Below are 12,364 nucleotides of genomic sequence, written 5' to 3' on the forward strand. Positions count from 1 at the left end.
AGTCATTTAGGCTGCATGTGCACTGACGTCCTGTCATTTCAGCAATGGCTTCTCCCTCCAAGGAAAAGGACTTGCCATCGCATATTCAACAGATCTAACAGAGTATGTTTTATAATTGATCAGCCCACTTGGGGTTAATGGTAAAAACATCAAGTTTAACCAAAGAGTACTACGCTTCAAACAGATTTTCAATATTCATATTTCAACATGTGGATGCCACAAGCAAAAAAAGAGAAGGGTGGGCACAGGCCCCATGTATTAAAGTGCACGTCATGGCTGAGGCTATATTGTCCATTTATACAATTGTACCCATAACAGAATGGAAGCCTGTTATGCCACTGAAGTCAGCCTCTCTTCCTCCTCCCTGCATCTGTAAGGAAGAGAAGAAAAATCTTATTTATGTATTTTGTCAGGTCATTTTTAATCCTGGTCAGTGTTCAGAATGGCATGGTACCATAATGTGCCATAGAGTTACATCATACATGTCGTGTCTGTATAGTATGACAAGTATCCCATTCTGCCTCTGTCCTCAGGAGACCCCCTGGTGTTCCACTATACCTGGTGGTTAATTACATTCACCTGGGGTAATTAGGCTACATTCACACAGCCATCCTTAGTACTTGAACCCCCCCCCCCCCCTCTCAGTGGAGGGACAGTGAGGTTTTATACCTTATAACTAAGTATTAGCAAGAAGTAGCAGCTATTGCTCGACAGAAAGCCATTATTAAAATGTTGGCTCTCTTTCTCTTCCTTGCCATCATCTGCTCCTGTATTCGCTGGCTTCCACGGCACAAGAACTTGTAAATTAAACCGTAAACAACCGATGAAACAATCGTCAGCTACTGCCATGTTTACTGCCGTCTTCTTCCGGGTTTACGTAGAACAGCAGTGTGCTGTGTGTGACGTTATTGCGTTATTGTTGTTCTGATAAAAAGTAAGTGTTCTGCACATGCGGGTCACTTCAGGTCCGCGATCTGTTCACACTGGAGTCTGATATGGGCCACTTTTAAAAAGTCTGAACAGCCACACAAAAAATCTGACCTGATCAAAAAATCAGATTTGAGCACTAAGGTTTGCTGTGTGAACGCAGCAGGAGCGCTGAGGCACCAGGTGAAATGGAAAACCAGCAGGACTCTTCCTGAGGACCAGGATTGATCATCCTGAGCATGCTCAGAGGAATGGCTCTGGTGGTTTCCACTGGAGTAAGCTGCATGTGACCTCACCTATTCGCACAACAGTTGACGGAGCAGCTGCTGAAGAAGCAGCCGTGCTGCTTCTCCTCCTTGAGCCGGTATGCCCCAGAGTTGGGCAGATCGTTGCACATGGACAGGAATCTTTGCAGCTCTGATGTTGGTTCTCCACTCTGCTGCTGTTGCTGTAAGATATAAATCAGAATGTTTCATTCATCTGTGTGCCGTGATTTTTGATAAATAATCAGTAATGTGGAAATAATGACCAAGTGGGTAAAGGCAAATAATATAACAGCTAAGAGTGTGGTAAGTTCAGAAAATTACACCATTTTACATAATACAGCCTTAAAGCCAAGAAAAGACAACACTTGCCATATCTCAATATTATTATATCCAAAATCTAAGATTATAATCACTATATCCAATCTCGTATCACAACACAATATAATATTGATATATTGCCCAGCCCTAAGTGACAGCGGGTTCCAAATTCAAATTTGATGATGAGAGTATCCTTCACCTTGATGGTGTCATAGGTGTTGGTGATGAGGGTGATGAAGAGGCTGAGGATCATGTAGATGAAGAGCGAGACAAAGGTATAGAGGTAAACTCTGCTGAAGACCCACACCAGTGTACTCTTTTCCTGCATATTCTTGAAGGTGGGGAACATGTCGTCTCCGTTGATCAGTGAGAACAGGCACTCCGACACAGTGTTCAGGGTGCGGAACTATCAGAGGTCAAAGAGAAGAGTTAGATCAGAGGTGTGACAGTGTTATTTTTCAAGAGGTTAAGCTTCTTTGTTTTTTTAATTTTTTCAAATGATTAAGTTTCTTTAGACTCCCCCATTGCTTCCTAATTTGGGGGAGGGGTATAATTGTGATCACATCCTTGTTAAATGAAGGTTGCATTAGGCCTTATGCTTTATGGCTGGATCTAGGGGTGGGAGTTAATAAGTTATACTTCTTCTCACTCCTTTTCGAATATGTCTATATTTGTTACCCCTTCATCTTTATTTCATAATACTATTTCAATCGACTTGTTAACGTGTGTAATTTTGAAGGCCCTGTATATTGTCCGTTTTGTTTACATACATATTCGAAATAAACATGACAAACAAACAAACAATCTACACTGCATACCTGCCAACATTCCCAATTTTCGCGAAAGTCTCCCTATTTTTAAGCCTTTCTCCTGCTGTGCTCCCGATTGGTCATTTCTCCCGTTAATCTCCTGATTTCATCAAATGGCGGGCTCAGTTTTAAAACCAGCAGGACGTATCGTATGAAACTTAGAAGACCCAAGGAATCCATTGGTACCAACCATGGCATGCTAGCTTGTCGAGAAGGGGGCTAAATAACGCGCAAAAGTTAGGCAAAATTTTCGCGATTGGAAAACTATTTTCAAAGGGGGTCCCTTGATCTCTCACCTCAAGATATCTGAATGGAAATTGGTTATATGAGTACCCATGAGTCCACTGTAATAGAATACAGATAGAATGGCAACATTTTTCAACAAGGCAGCATAAATCAACAGAGCAAATATGGATCATGTTACTGTATGATTGTTGATCAATGAAATGAACAAAGCTGGATCAGAGTAAGAAAACATGTTTTGGTTGATCCCTTTTTACAGTCTGGTATGGTTGATCCAGCAAAGTATCTTTGTATTATGTAAACACTCCTTGCCTTCTCGTGATATGGGCCGAGGACAATCCAGCCGCAGAAGCAGTAGCTCAGGTAGATTATCCCGGCGCAGCAGACAAAACGGATAACATTTGGGAAAGCTGCCCTCAGTGTGAGGATGAGAATCTGGAAATATCCACAGAAAACATGGTAATACGCTTGAACATGCACACGCAGACAATATACTTGATCCAACTACAGGGCAGATTAAAGAAGATAAAACTCAAGAGACATACAATAATGCATTCCACATGGATAATAACTTTCAACTTATCAGTGACTATCTACCTATGATTTAGGAGTCCATTCTGAATAACTCTTCCAAAGCGACAGAAGTAAGACTTGAGCATGTGATGTCAAGTTGTAAAATCTTCAACTGCTCCATAGACGATGAGCGAGACAAATAATGTGGTGTGGCGGCATCTGGGTAGTGCAGAGGTAAAAGCACTCGCCTACCACCGTGGAAACCCGGGTTCAACCCCCGGCAGCGGTACCTCGGGCTTGGTCAGACGTTCCTACAGACACAATTGGCCGTGTCTACCGGTGGGGTATGAGTCCTGGTCGCTGCACTAGCGCCTCGTCTGGTCAGTCGCAGCGCCTGTTCAGGGGGGGAGCGGAACTGGGGGGAATAGCCTGATCATAGCACATGCTACGTCATGAACTCCTCGCTGTCAGGTGAAAAGAAGTGGCTCACGACTGCACATGTGTCGGAGGAAGCATGTGCCAGTCTACAGCTCTCCTCAGATCGGTAGAGGGGGTGGAGCCATGACCGGGACAGCAGGGGGAATTGGTCAAGTACATTTGGGGAGAAAATGGAAGAAAAGTCTGAAGAAACTTCATTAAAATAATAAATAATAATCTAATAATGATCGCGAGCACGTGAAGCGTGTGAGGCACGCTAAAAATGAACGCGTGAAGCACACGATATTTCTAGTAATAATGTGGTGTGGGACAGGATGGATCACTCAAATGTGTAAGCCAATGGGATATAAAAGATAACCTACGATAACCTGATGCGAAGCAGCCAGTGGGATTGTTCAAAAATCTGTGAGAGTTTTATTGGCTGGAATTTTTATGTACGCCTCCTGTGCACAATCAGATTGCCACTAAAGATGAACTGTTTTCCAGGAAGTAAAAGATTTTGATATAAAAACAAGAAAATAATTTTTTTTGCCGTCATTGTTTGGCATAATCTGTCAATAGGCGTATGGGTACATATATAATAGAATGAGCTAGAAAGATGGTCATTTTAGCTAGCTTCCAGGTGTGAATGTGAACAGGGCACTCCTGAAAAAGAGAGCATTGCTCTCAGTGAGACTCCCCCTGTATAAATAAAAGGTAAAAAAAAATGTTTTTGCTGTGACCAAGTTATTGCTTTGGTTATGGGTTATAAAAGTCATAAAATCTGACGAAGCTGTTGTGTGTGAATGTGAAAAGAATATGAATTAAAATGAACCCCCCACAAAATGATACCAAAGAAAATGATCCAATCTTACATTGTACTTCCTGTAATAGCCCATGTAGCGGATGACGCCAATCCAGACCAACATGGTGCCTATGCCAAGGAAGATGCTGCACACATCGTAGCTTGTGAGGGCCTAAAGAAACGGTGTGAAATCAGATGTTTGAAGGATCCTGGAGTAATGAAGGATCCTGTGAGTATAATGTAGACAGTAACCAATATTCTGGATAAACTTTATATCTGCATGCATAGTGATTAAACATACATTTTTTGGAATATTACTCAATATTCTGTTTCGTAAAAGAGTGAGTGACATTGTAATGTGCATTTTGAATTAGGCCAATCATGAATTGACCTCAGCCCTGATAGCAAATGCCCATCACCTTGGCCTGGATCTCTATTTTGAGAATGGATCCAATGATGGTCAGTGTGTCGCTGACAATGATCAGGATATACCAGCCGCTCAGAAACTCCAAATTCTCCGACCATGGAACCTCCCTTCCACTGTAGTCCCTGCAGTAGGCCGTGTACTCCTATTTAGAATAGGAAATATAGTTGAACAGTAAATCTGTGCAAAGCAGGAGTCCATTTGAGGAGTGATTAAACTTGTTTTTTTTTATTCTTTATATTAGGAGAGCATGCATGAACACAGCCCTCTATCTCCCCTGCACCATACCCATTGTTAGAACTGAATAAAGCAAACTTTGTATGAGATACGTTAGGTTTTCTTCTATATCAGACACAGGTTTGTGTTCACTATGAACCTTTTTGGATTTGTATGAGATACATTAGAGAAAAATATACAACTTGAAATTTTAAACTACTATTGCAGGGTCAGTTCAGTTGACTTACAAACTGCAGCCGTATCCCAGTGAGCACCGAGCGGGTGCAGAGGGTGAGGGAGGTGATGCATGTTAGAATGATGAGGCCGTCAAACAGCAAGGTGACGTAGATGTTTCTTGCAGCTGAAGGCACAGACAAATTAAGATTAGACACGTTTGAAAATGAGGCCCGTCTTCAAACACATTTTAAGCAAGTACATTTACAAGTACCGTAAAGACCACTATGACACAGCAGCCGAAATAGACTGCAGAAATCCTGCAACACTTGGGGGGCTAAAAGCGAGACTAACGACTCAGCTAAAATCAGCTCATCTGACTTACACGCTCCAGTGACTTTCCAGTCTCTGCATTCATTGATCACCACATCGTCTTCCAGGTCAACCTTGATCCTGCCACTGTGGGCCAGGTTGTTGAAAGTGATCTGTTAACCGGAGAGTAGAATTCAAAGGGGGAGCACAGAATCCTAAAGAAGGCTTGCATTCAAGCAGCCAAGACCCTGAACCTAAACATTCACTAGCCAAGCCCTGAAGCTAAACATTCAGCTATTTCAAATTCAGTGCTGGGCAATAATGCATTACTCGGTAATGCGTCACTGTAATTGGATTACTTTCCCCAGTAACGTGCAAGGGATTACAATTTCCAAAACAGTAATTATTTTACAGTTACTACCTCCAAGTAACTTGACGTTACTCCATCACTATCTCCAGCGCTGGCACAGCACTAGAATAGAGTGTGAAGATCGACCTGGCTATACTGCATTGCCAGAACGAGTGGATTCAGTTCTAAAAGGAGCTGGCTAAGGTTGTATGTCACTTCTTTTTTGGAGGGGGCGGGGGGGGGGGGGGGTATAGTAGCGTAGCGTAACCAATTTCTAAAAATAATTGTATTACTTTTTAAAGAGTAAGTAATAAGTAACGTATTACACTTCCTGAGTAATTTGCCCAACACTGTTCAAGTCCCATGGCTACACATGGGTCACCGGGTGAGAATGCACTTACTTCGAATTGTTAAGAACTGTATTGGCTTCATAAAATGCTTTACTGAACACGCTAAACTGCTGAGTTATAAATGCAGGATTCACACCGATGACTCGTTGCATTTTTCTTCAATGTCATATAACTCTTTGCTGCGTGACCCGGTAAATGGAACGCTCAATCATTGTCACCGGCGTCAAGGCAGCAATGAAGTGATCAGATCCGAGTCCCATCACGTGCTGGAATAAAAACAAAGTCTCGACGTGATCCCGGAAGTGTGTAGCCAGCCATAAAGACAAGTCAAGTGACATACCATGACGGTGAAGTCGTAGCAGTCTGGCAGCTCTCGATACCTCACTGTCTGCAAGTTGATGGCCTTGAGAACAAATACGATCTTCACAGACAGCAACCTGGAAAACACGGCAGGAGGGGGAAGTTAGGCGTTTTCCCATCACATACAACAACAGTATGTTCCTGCCCTAAGACGAAGACTTTACCGTTATTTACCAACCTTGTGAAATGCAGTTTAAAATTTGGAAGTAATTCCTGCAATGAGGTGGGGTACATTGGAGAAATCTCAAGGCACTCTGTGGGAGACGGGCAACAGAAAATATTACAATGTAAAACGTTTTGGCAAAAGAAAACAAAACTCCACTATCCATGTCTCTACTCTGCTCCCATCAATTAGGCCTGTTGGATTTAAAACCATAAAAATCACTCAAATACAAATCAAAACAATAAATCATACCAGTTTCCACCTGGGCGTCGATGTCAAAGGTCTCATTTCCGGGGTAGATGGTGCCGTTCCTGTAGTACTCTTGACACAGGGACATGGGCGTGTACATGACACCCTCTTTCTCATATGCATGGTTGCCCACTGAGATGTTGCGCAGGCGTCCATACTACAAATGGACAGTTGAAATCTCTCAGTTGGTATATAGACGGTTTTAACTTGACAACAAAAACATTCTAAATTGAACCCTCGCTCACTTCCTGTTGCAGTGTTTGCTATGGACATAAAAGAAAAAAAAACATTCAAGTGCAGGACTGACCATTCTGTGAAAACCGTCTATACAGCTGAGCAGCGAAAACAAAAGTAACAATGTCGAGTGAATATTTCTGCAGTTTGCCGAATGCTGAGAAAAAGGAAGTGCTGTGGGGTTGCGCTCTGGTGAAAACCGTCTATAGGCACTTCATTTAAACATAAGCAAATTTGGCAGCATCTTTGTGCATATTAAGCTATTGTACATGTTAATAAGTACCTTTCTGGAGAGAGGGGGAGAGAAATACTAAAACAATAGAGAGGCAAAGTGAACGTCACTTCCTTCGATTTATTTTCCCATTGGCTCTATATGTAGTTTGTTTAGAGGAATTGCCATTTTACAGTAGCTTTAATCCACAAAACTAAGCCGAGAGATTGACATGACAAGAACAAAGTCCGACGACAATGCAGGACTTTATAAGCTTTTGGGCCCTATATGTGAGCAGAGTAATAAAACTCCATCAATGATTTAAAGTAATAAATTGGGAAAATGAGATTGTGTTATACTGTCTGCCACAACATCTTGTGACACCACTAAATCCCAGAGAATGAAAAGGGAAATAATGACGATGCTGTTTCTTGCAATACAGAGAGAAAAAACAACAACATTGCCACTCAGTTACCTGTTCAATGACGTAGTCAATGTGTTCATAGACGTCTGCCTGTCTGTAGAGAGCATATCTCGCCATGCTTCCATCAACATAATCCTTCAGGAAGAGGTGCTTGAAAGCGATGAGATTTTCTTCCTTGAAGTTGACAACCATCTGGTTGCTCAGCCCAAAAGACACCAGCTGGGATGAGACAAGAACATCTTTAAATCAAGGTGGCAAACAGCACAATGGCGATTGCTCAGGGCATGTGTTGACTTCATTACCTGGACAGTAATAAGGACAATTTTGATGATCTGCAGAATGAGTTTCCATGGTTTCCGGCCACGAGCGTGGTACTTCTCACAGGGGTTCATGAAGTAGTACTTGATCTTCCGTCTGAGGCACTCCACATTGTCCTCCTGGTGCTGCTGTTGGCAGTCTAGCCAGGAAGGCTGGCCGTTTGTCTCATACGCCGCCGTGTACGATTCACTGGACTCCTCCATGTCTAAAAGTGATGGTTTGGACAACTTTGGTGTCAAGTTTGGACATGGATTGGCAAAAGCCAATCAAATAATTGAGGTTAACAGTGGAATGTAAGGATCAGAAATGATGATGATTATGATTGTCATTATTATTATTATTATCATATTTTTAACCAGATTTTGGCATGTGCTCAGCATCTATTGTAGGCCTTAGTACAAAAATAAGCCCAATAGTGGTGAACGGGTTACCTGTAGTAGCACCTGAGCATAGCCTACCTGTACAATAGCCAAGACTGACCTACCATATAATGCGGCCAGGACACAAATCTAGGCTACCAGCATAGATAGAAGCGCTATTAATACTAATAGGATAGTTGTACTTGCATTGTCTAGAGTGTCAGAGGTTAGCAATTTAGTAAACACATCAATGATTGAGTGGGAAGTTAAAGCGGAAAAGCTCAGGCGTTCCTACCTGAACATTGCTGAATAATAAACAGCAGCTCACGTTTCGAAACCTGATCAGTTTCACCCATTGCGTTCAACTAATAGCCTACGATATGATTTGTGTTTGATACGAGTTCAAACACAATGTCATGTCAACCCGGACAACAGTAGTGGCCTACATAACAAAGGTAAGACAAAATAAACACAAAATTGGCCAACTCACCTCACAGCCTTTACGCAGCAAGTTAATCAATTTGACTAATTAACTCCGCCTGGCACCTGCCGTTGTGTCCGAAATCCTTCAGCAGCACTTAGGCTATACTATATTAGCTCATAGTTGGTTTATTGTTAGGATCATATTTAACTGCACTACTCTACTTCATAGCGACTTTAAAGCGCCTGCGTCGTCTTCTTCAAGTCCTCAACCTGCATGAGAATGAAATGGCATGACACCAGCGCATGACACAGGTAGGCTAAACTTCAATGGAGTACGTAACTGTATTGCTGGGGCGTGATTGGCTGTTGAATGTGTCAGTCACTTTTTTATCCACTCCTGTAACCACTAGCAACCAGACTCACAGTCGGCGGGTCAGTATAAGAAATGAAAACATGAACAGGAGCTCAAGCTAGCACGCTTTAAATAACGGGTAAACCTTATATTTTCGTTATTTTCCGTCTAATTGTACAACGTATTCTGTATAAGAAGTACCCCCATTTCCAACTGGATTTACGTGGTCGTTAACTGAGAATAACGTAGTTGCAAAACTGACATTTCCTCTCGTGATTCGCTAAAATAGTACCGCTAAAGTAGTAGCTAGCAGGCTACAGTAGGCCTACCAGTAAGTTACACTGCTCGTTGCAATGGTACTTCTGTTTAATACAACTAAGATGGGTGAACTATATCCGCAAGTAAAAAAGGTTGCTATTAACGACAGATGCTTCATGCTTCTCTCATCCACTGTGACTGGCTGCAACATCCCACAAGGCAATGTGAAAACCATTGAAAACGAGTGCTGTTCAGTAGCTACCACAAGATGTCGCCACTTGCATTCATAATCTTTGTGGAAGTGCTAGTGCTAGCTTTGTATGGTTTTGGCCTTACACAAAATCATGTATAGACATTGGTCTATGGATTGCAAAATGTGGACAGATGAAAGAAAGATCTATGTGTGATGGACTGTTTTCTATTGGAGTAATGTAGCACTAGCACACAAATGGCACTATGTTTGTCTACAGATTTAAATTCAGTCCTCTTTCCTCCCTCTCAGGATTAGTTAGGCAGGAGCAGGGATGCCCTCCAAGAGACCCAAGAGCACTGCCAGCAGTGCAGGCAGCAAAGATAAAGGTCAGTGTCTGAACGCTAATCTACTTTAAATCTATATTAATTAGCATTTTATTATATGCTATGCTAGGAGACGTGAATAACATGCTGAATTGGCTGTTACTGTAATTCCCACTTAGGCAAAAAGCACGATTCACCCTTGTGTTTGGAAAGTCCTGCAGGGCCTGGTAAGTAATACGTCCTGGTAAGATAACATGCATGAACTGTTTATGTGATGCTTGTTTATTTCCCTCATTCTAAACTAAAGTATGATGTAGGGCAGGGATACTCAACTTGCTTTGCCCGGGGCCGGGGGCCACTTTGGTGAAATGATAGAAGGCCAGGGGCCAGTTAATAAACAAACAATATACATTTTTCTGTAGCGGATTGTAGGTTTTTGGGGTGTCAGCCGGAGTTTAGTCTGACAATGTTGTGCACACCGGATAGTTAGTAGATTATTGAAAGATATTCCATATTCCAGACTGAAATGCTATAACAGAAGTGGAGTATTGGCCAGAATGACATGAACATTTGGACACTTATTCAGCGGGTATCTTGCATGTTGCGTTCAGGTGCACTGTTTTTTTTGCAATTCCATCGCAGGCCACACAGGGGGCGCCCGCGGGCCGCAAGTTGAGTATCACTGATGTAGGGACTCCTGCTTGTTTGTCGACATGTTTCAGCCTTTTTATCTGATTGCCATTTAGAGGGAATTCCATACTGGCTTCAGTCAATTTATCACACAGAGGTCAAATCACAAGAACAATGTTGACATCATAGTTGTTTGCTGTAGTTATGGTGCTAGGTTGGAAAGATGGGAGAGTGAGAGAAGGGATAACATGGTGGAAGGTGAACTGCAGGACTTGTTGGGGGAACCTTGGTCCACGATGGTGTTGGAGCGGACCGCTCAAGAGCTGGCATCACATAAGCTGTATAGAGCTCAATAGTTACATGGAATCGTGACGTCACGTCTGGCTCCGGAAGAGTATTTCTCCATTCATTTTTCTTAGTCACGTTTAGGAAAGTCCTTATCTAAAGAGTTTTAAGCATGGAACCAAGCCAATTGGCCTACCAGAGATCGTGACCATAAAATATTTGATTCAGAGTTGAAAAAACATTGGGTGGGAAAGTGCTGGGTACAAGAGTTTAAAGTGTGTACATTATTATTTTAAGAGTAAAGGAAACTGTGAATCCCATAATCCATTCTGACATTTAATCTTAATAAGATTAGCGGATGATTCAGCGACAAAACATTTCAGCCAATGGGAGTGCACTCTGAGCGGCAGTGGGCGGGACCAGCGGTCTTCAAGGTCCGCCATTACATACATGTATAGCTCAGTGTATTAGCTCCATGGCTAACGTTATCGTAGATATAAGCATTTCCATGCATTAATGTGAACGAACGGGTAACGGATTTCAAAACGGGTGCCGGCGTTGAAAGCAGCGTGACTCGTAATAGTGAACATAACATACTTTCAGTCACTCAGTAGCGGTTTGAGCCCTTTTATTCAGCAAACTGTGACCTACAGTATGTTCGTAGTAGCCTAGCCAGAGATATTTCAATAGTGCCCTAGCTGCTAGGGCCTAGCACACAAACAGCATGCTCCACCAATCACAGACGCTCATACAGCGAGCTCCACTGATCAAAGGCGTTGATATTACATTGTCGAATTGTGGATAGTGTAATACTTCTCCATGAAATCGAATAAAAAATGTTTAAGAATAAACAAGGACGATATCATACAGATTTGTGGCTTCTACAGGAACACATTTATACCATCGTTTCACAACTAGTCACAACTAATCAAAATCTCATTGCTATACATCTTGCTCTCTCTGTCTCTCTCTTGCTCTCTCTCTCTCTCTCTCTCTCTCTCGCTCTCTCTCTCTCTCTCTCTCTTGGTCTCTCTCTCTCTCTCTCTCTCTCTCTCTCTCTCGCTCATGGTAGTTGAATGCCCACCAAGAGCTCAAGGTTTCTTCTCCATTATAGGGGTCTTTTCCCGCTAAGTGCTGCTCTTGTTGGGAAATTGATTAAATTGTCACATGACCTTGCAGCAAAATGGCCAGTGCATGTGAGAATTGTTTCAATAGTTGGGTCTAAAATAAAGAGCCCGGTACCTGCTCTGTTTGTAAAGGCCTTAAGATAACTCTTGTTATGATTTGAATATTTTCAAATTTAAATATTTGATTGATTGATTGATTGATTGATTGCAGAATATGAACGGGGAAATAGTCTTCGGGAACCGTGATGTCACAGACCCGCCATGTGACTGTTGAGCTCTATATAGTGACTGAACTGTCAACCAGTAGTATTGCGCTTGTGTCCACTGATACT

General features: G+C 42.3%; 2 protein-coding genes across 2 annotated transcripts in view; one reads left to right on the forward strand and one right to left on the reverse strand.

Annotated features, from left to right (window-relative positions):
- Positions 1-330: 330 nt before the first annotated feature.
- mcoln3b (mucolipin TRP cation channel 3b) lies at positions 331-8,285 on the reverse strand (the record flags this gene model as incomplete). The annotated part of the gene is made up of 13 exons (XM_083647400.1): positions 331-370; positions 1,224-1,375; positions 1,711-1,917; positions 2,876-2,998; positions 4,369-4,470; positions 4,718-4,867; positions 5,187-5,299; positions 5,498-5,597; positions 6,464-6,560; positions 6,716-6,737; positions 6,899-7,052; positions 7,816-7,983; positions 8,067-8,285. 13 exons carry the CDS (start codon positions 8,283-8,285, stop codon positions 331-333), a joined length of 1,647 nt encoding a protein of 548 aa, XP_083503526.1.
- Positions 8,286-9,998: 1,713 nt separating this feature from the next.
- Positions 9,999-12,364, forward strand: part of dnai3 (dynein axonemal intermediate chain 3) — a gene marked incomplete at both ends in the record, with an annotated part of 73,732 nt that continues 71,366 nt past the window's right edge. Inside the window, one exon of the mRNA XM_083647401.1 lies at positions 9,999-10,053. Coding sequence (XP_083503527.1) covers positions 9,999-10,053 — 55 coding nt within the window. The remainder of the gene's footprint in view (positions 10,054-12,364) is intronic.

Source organism: Poromitra crassiceps, assembly GCF_964638095.1.
Source record: "Poromitra crassiceps genome assembly, chromosome: 12".
Taxonomy (NCBI): Eukaryota; Metazoa; Chordata; class Actinopteri; order Beryciformes; family Melamphaidae; genus Poromitra; species Poromitra crassiceps.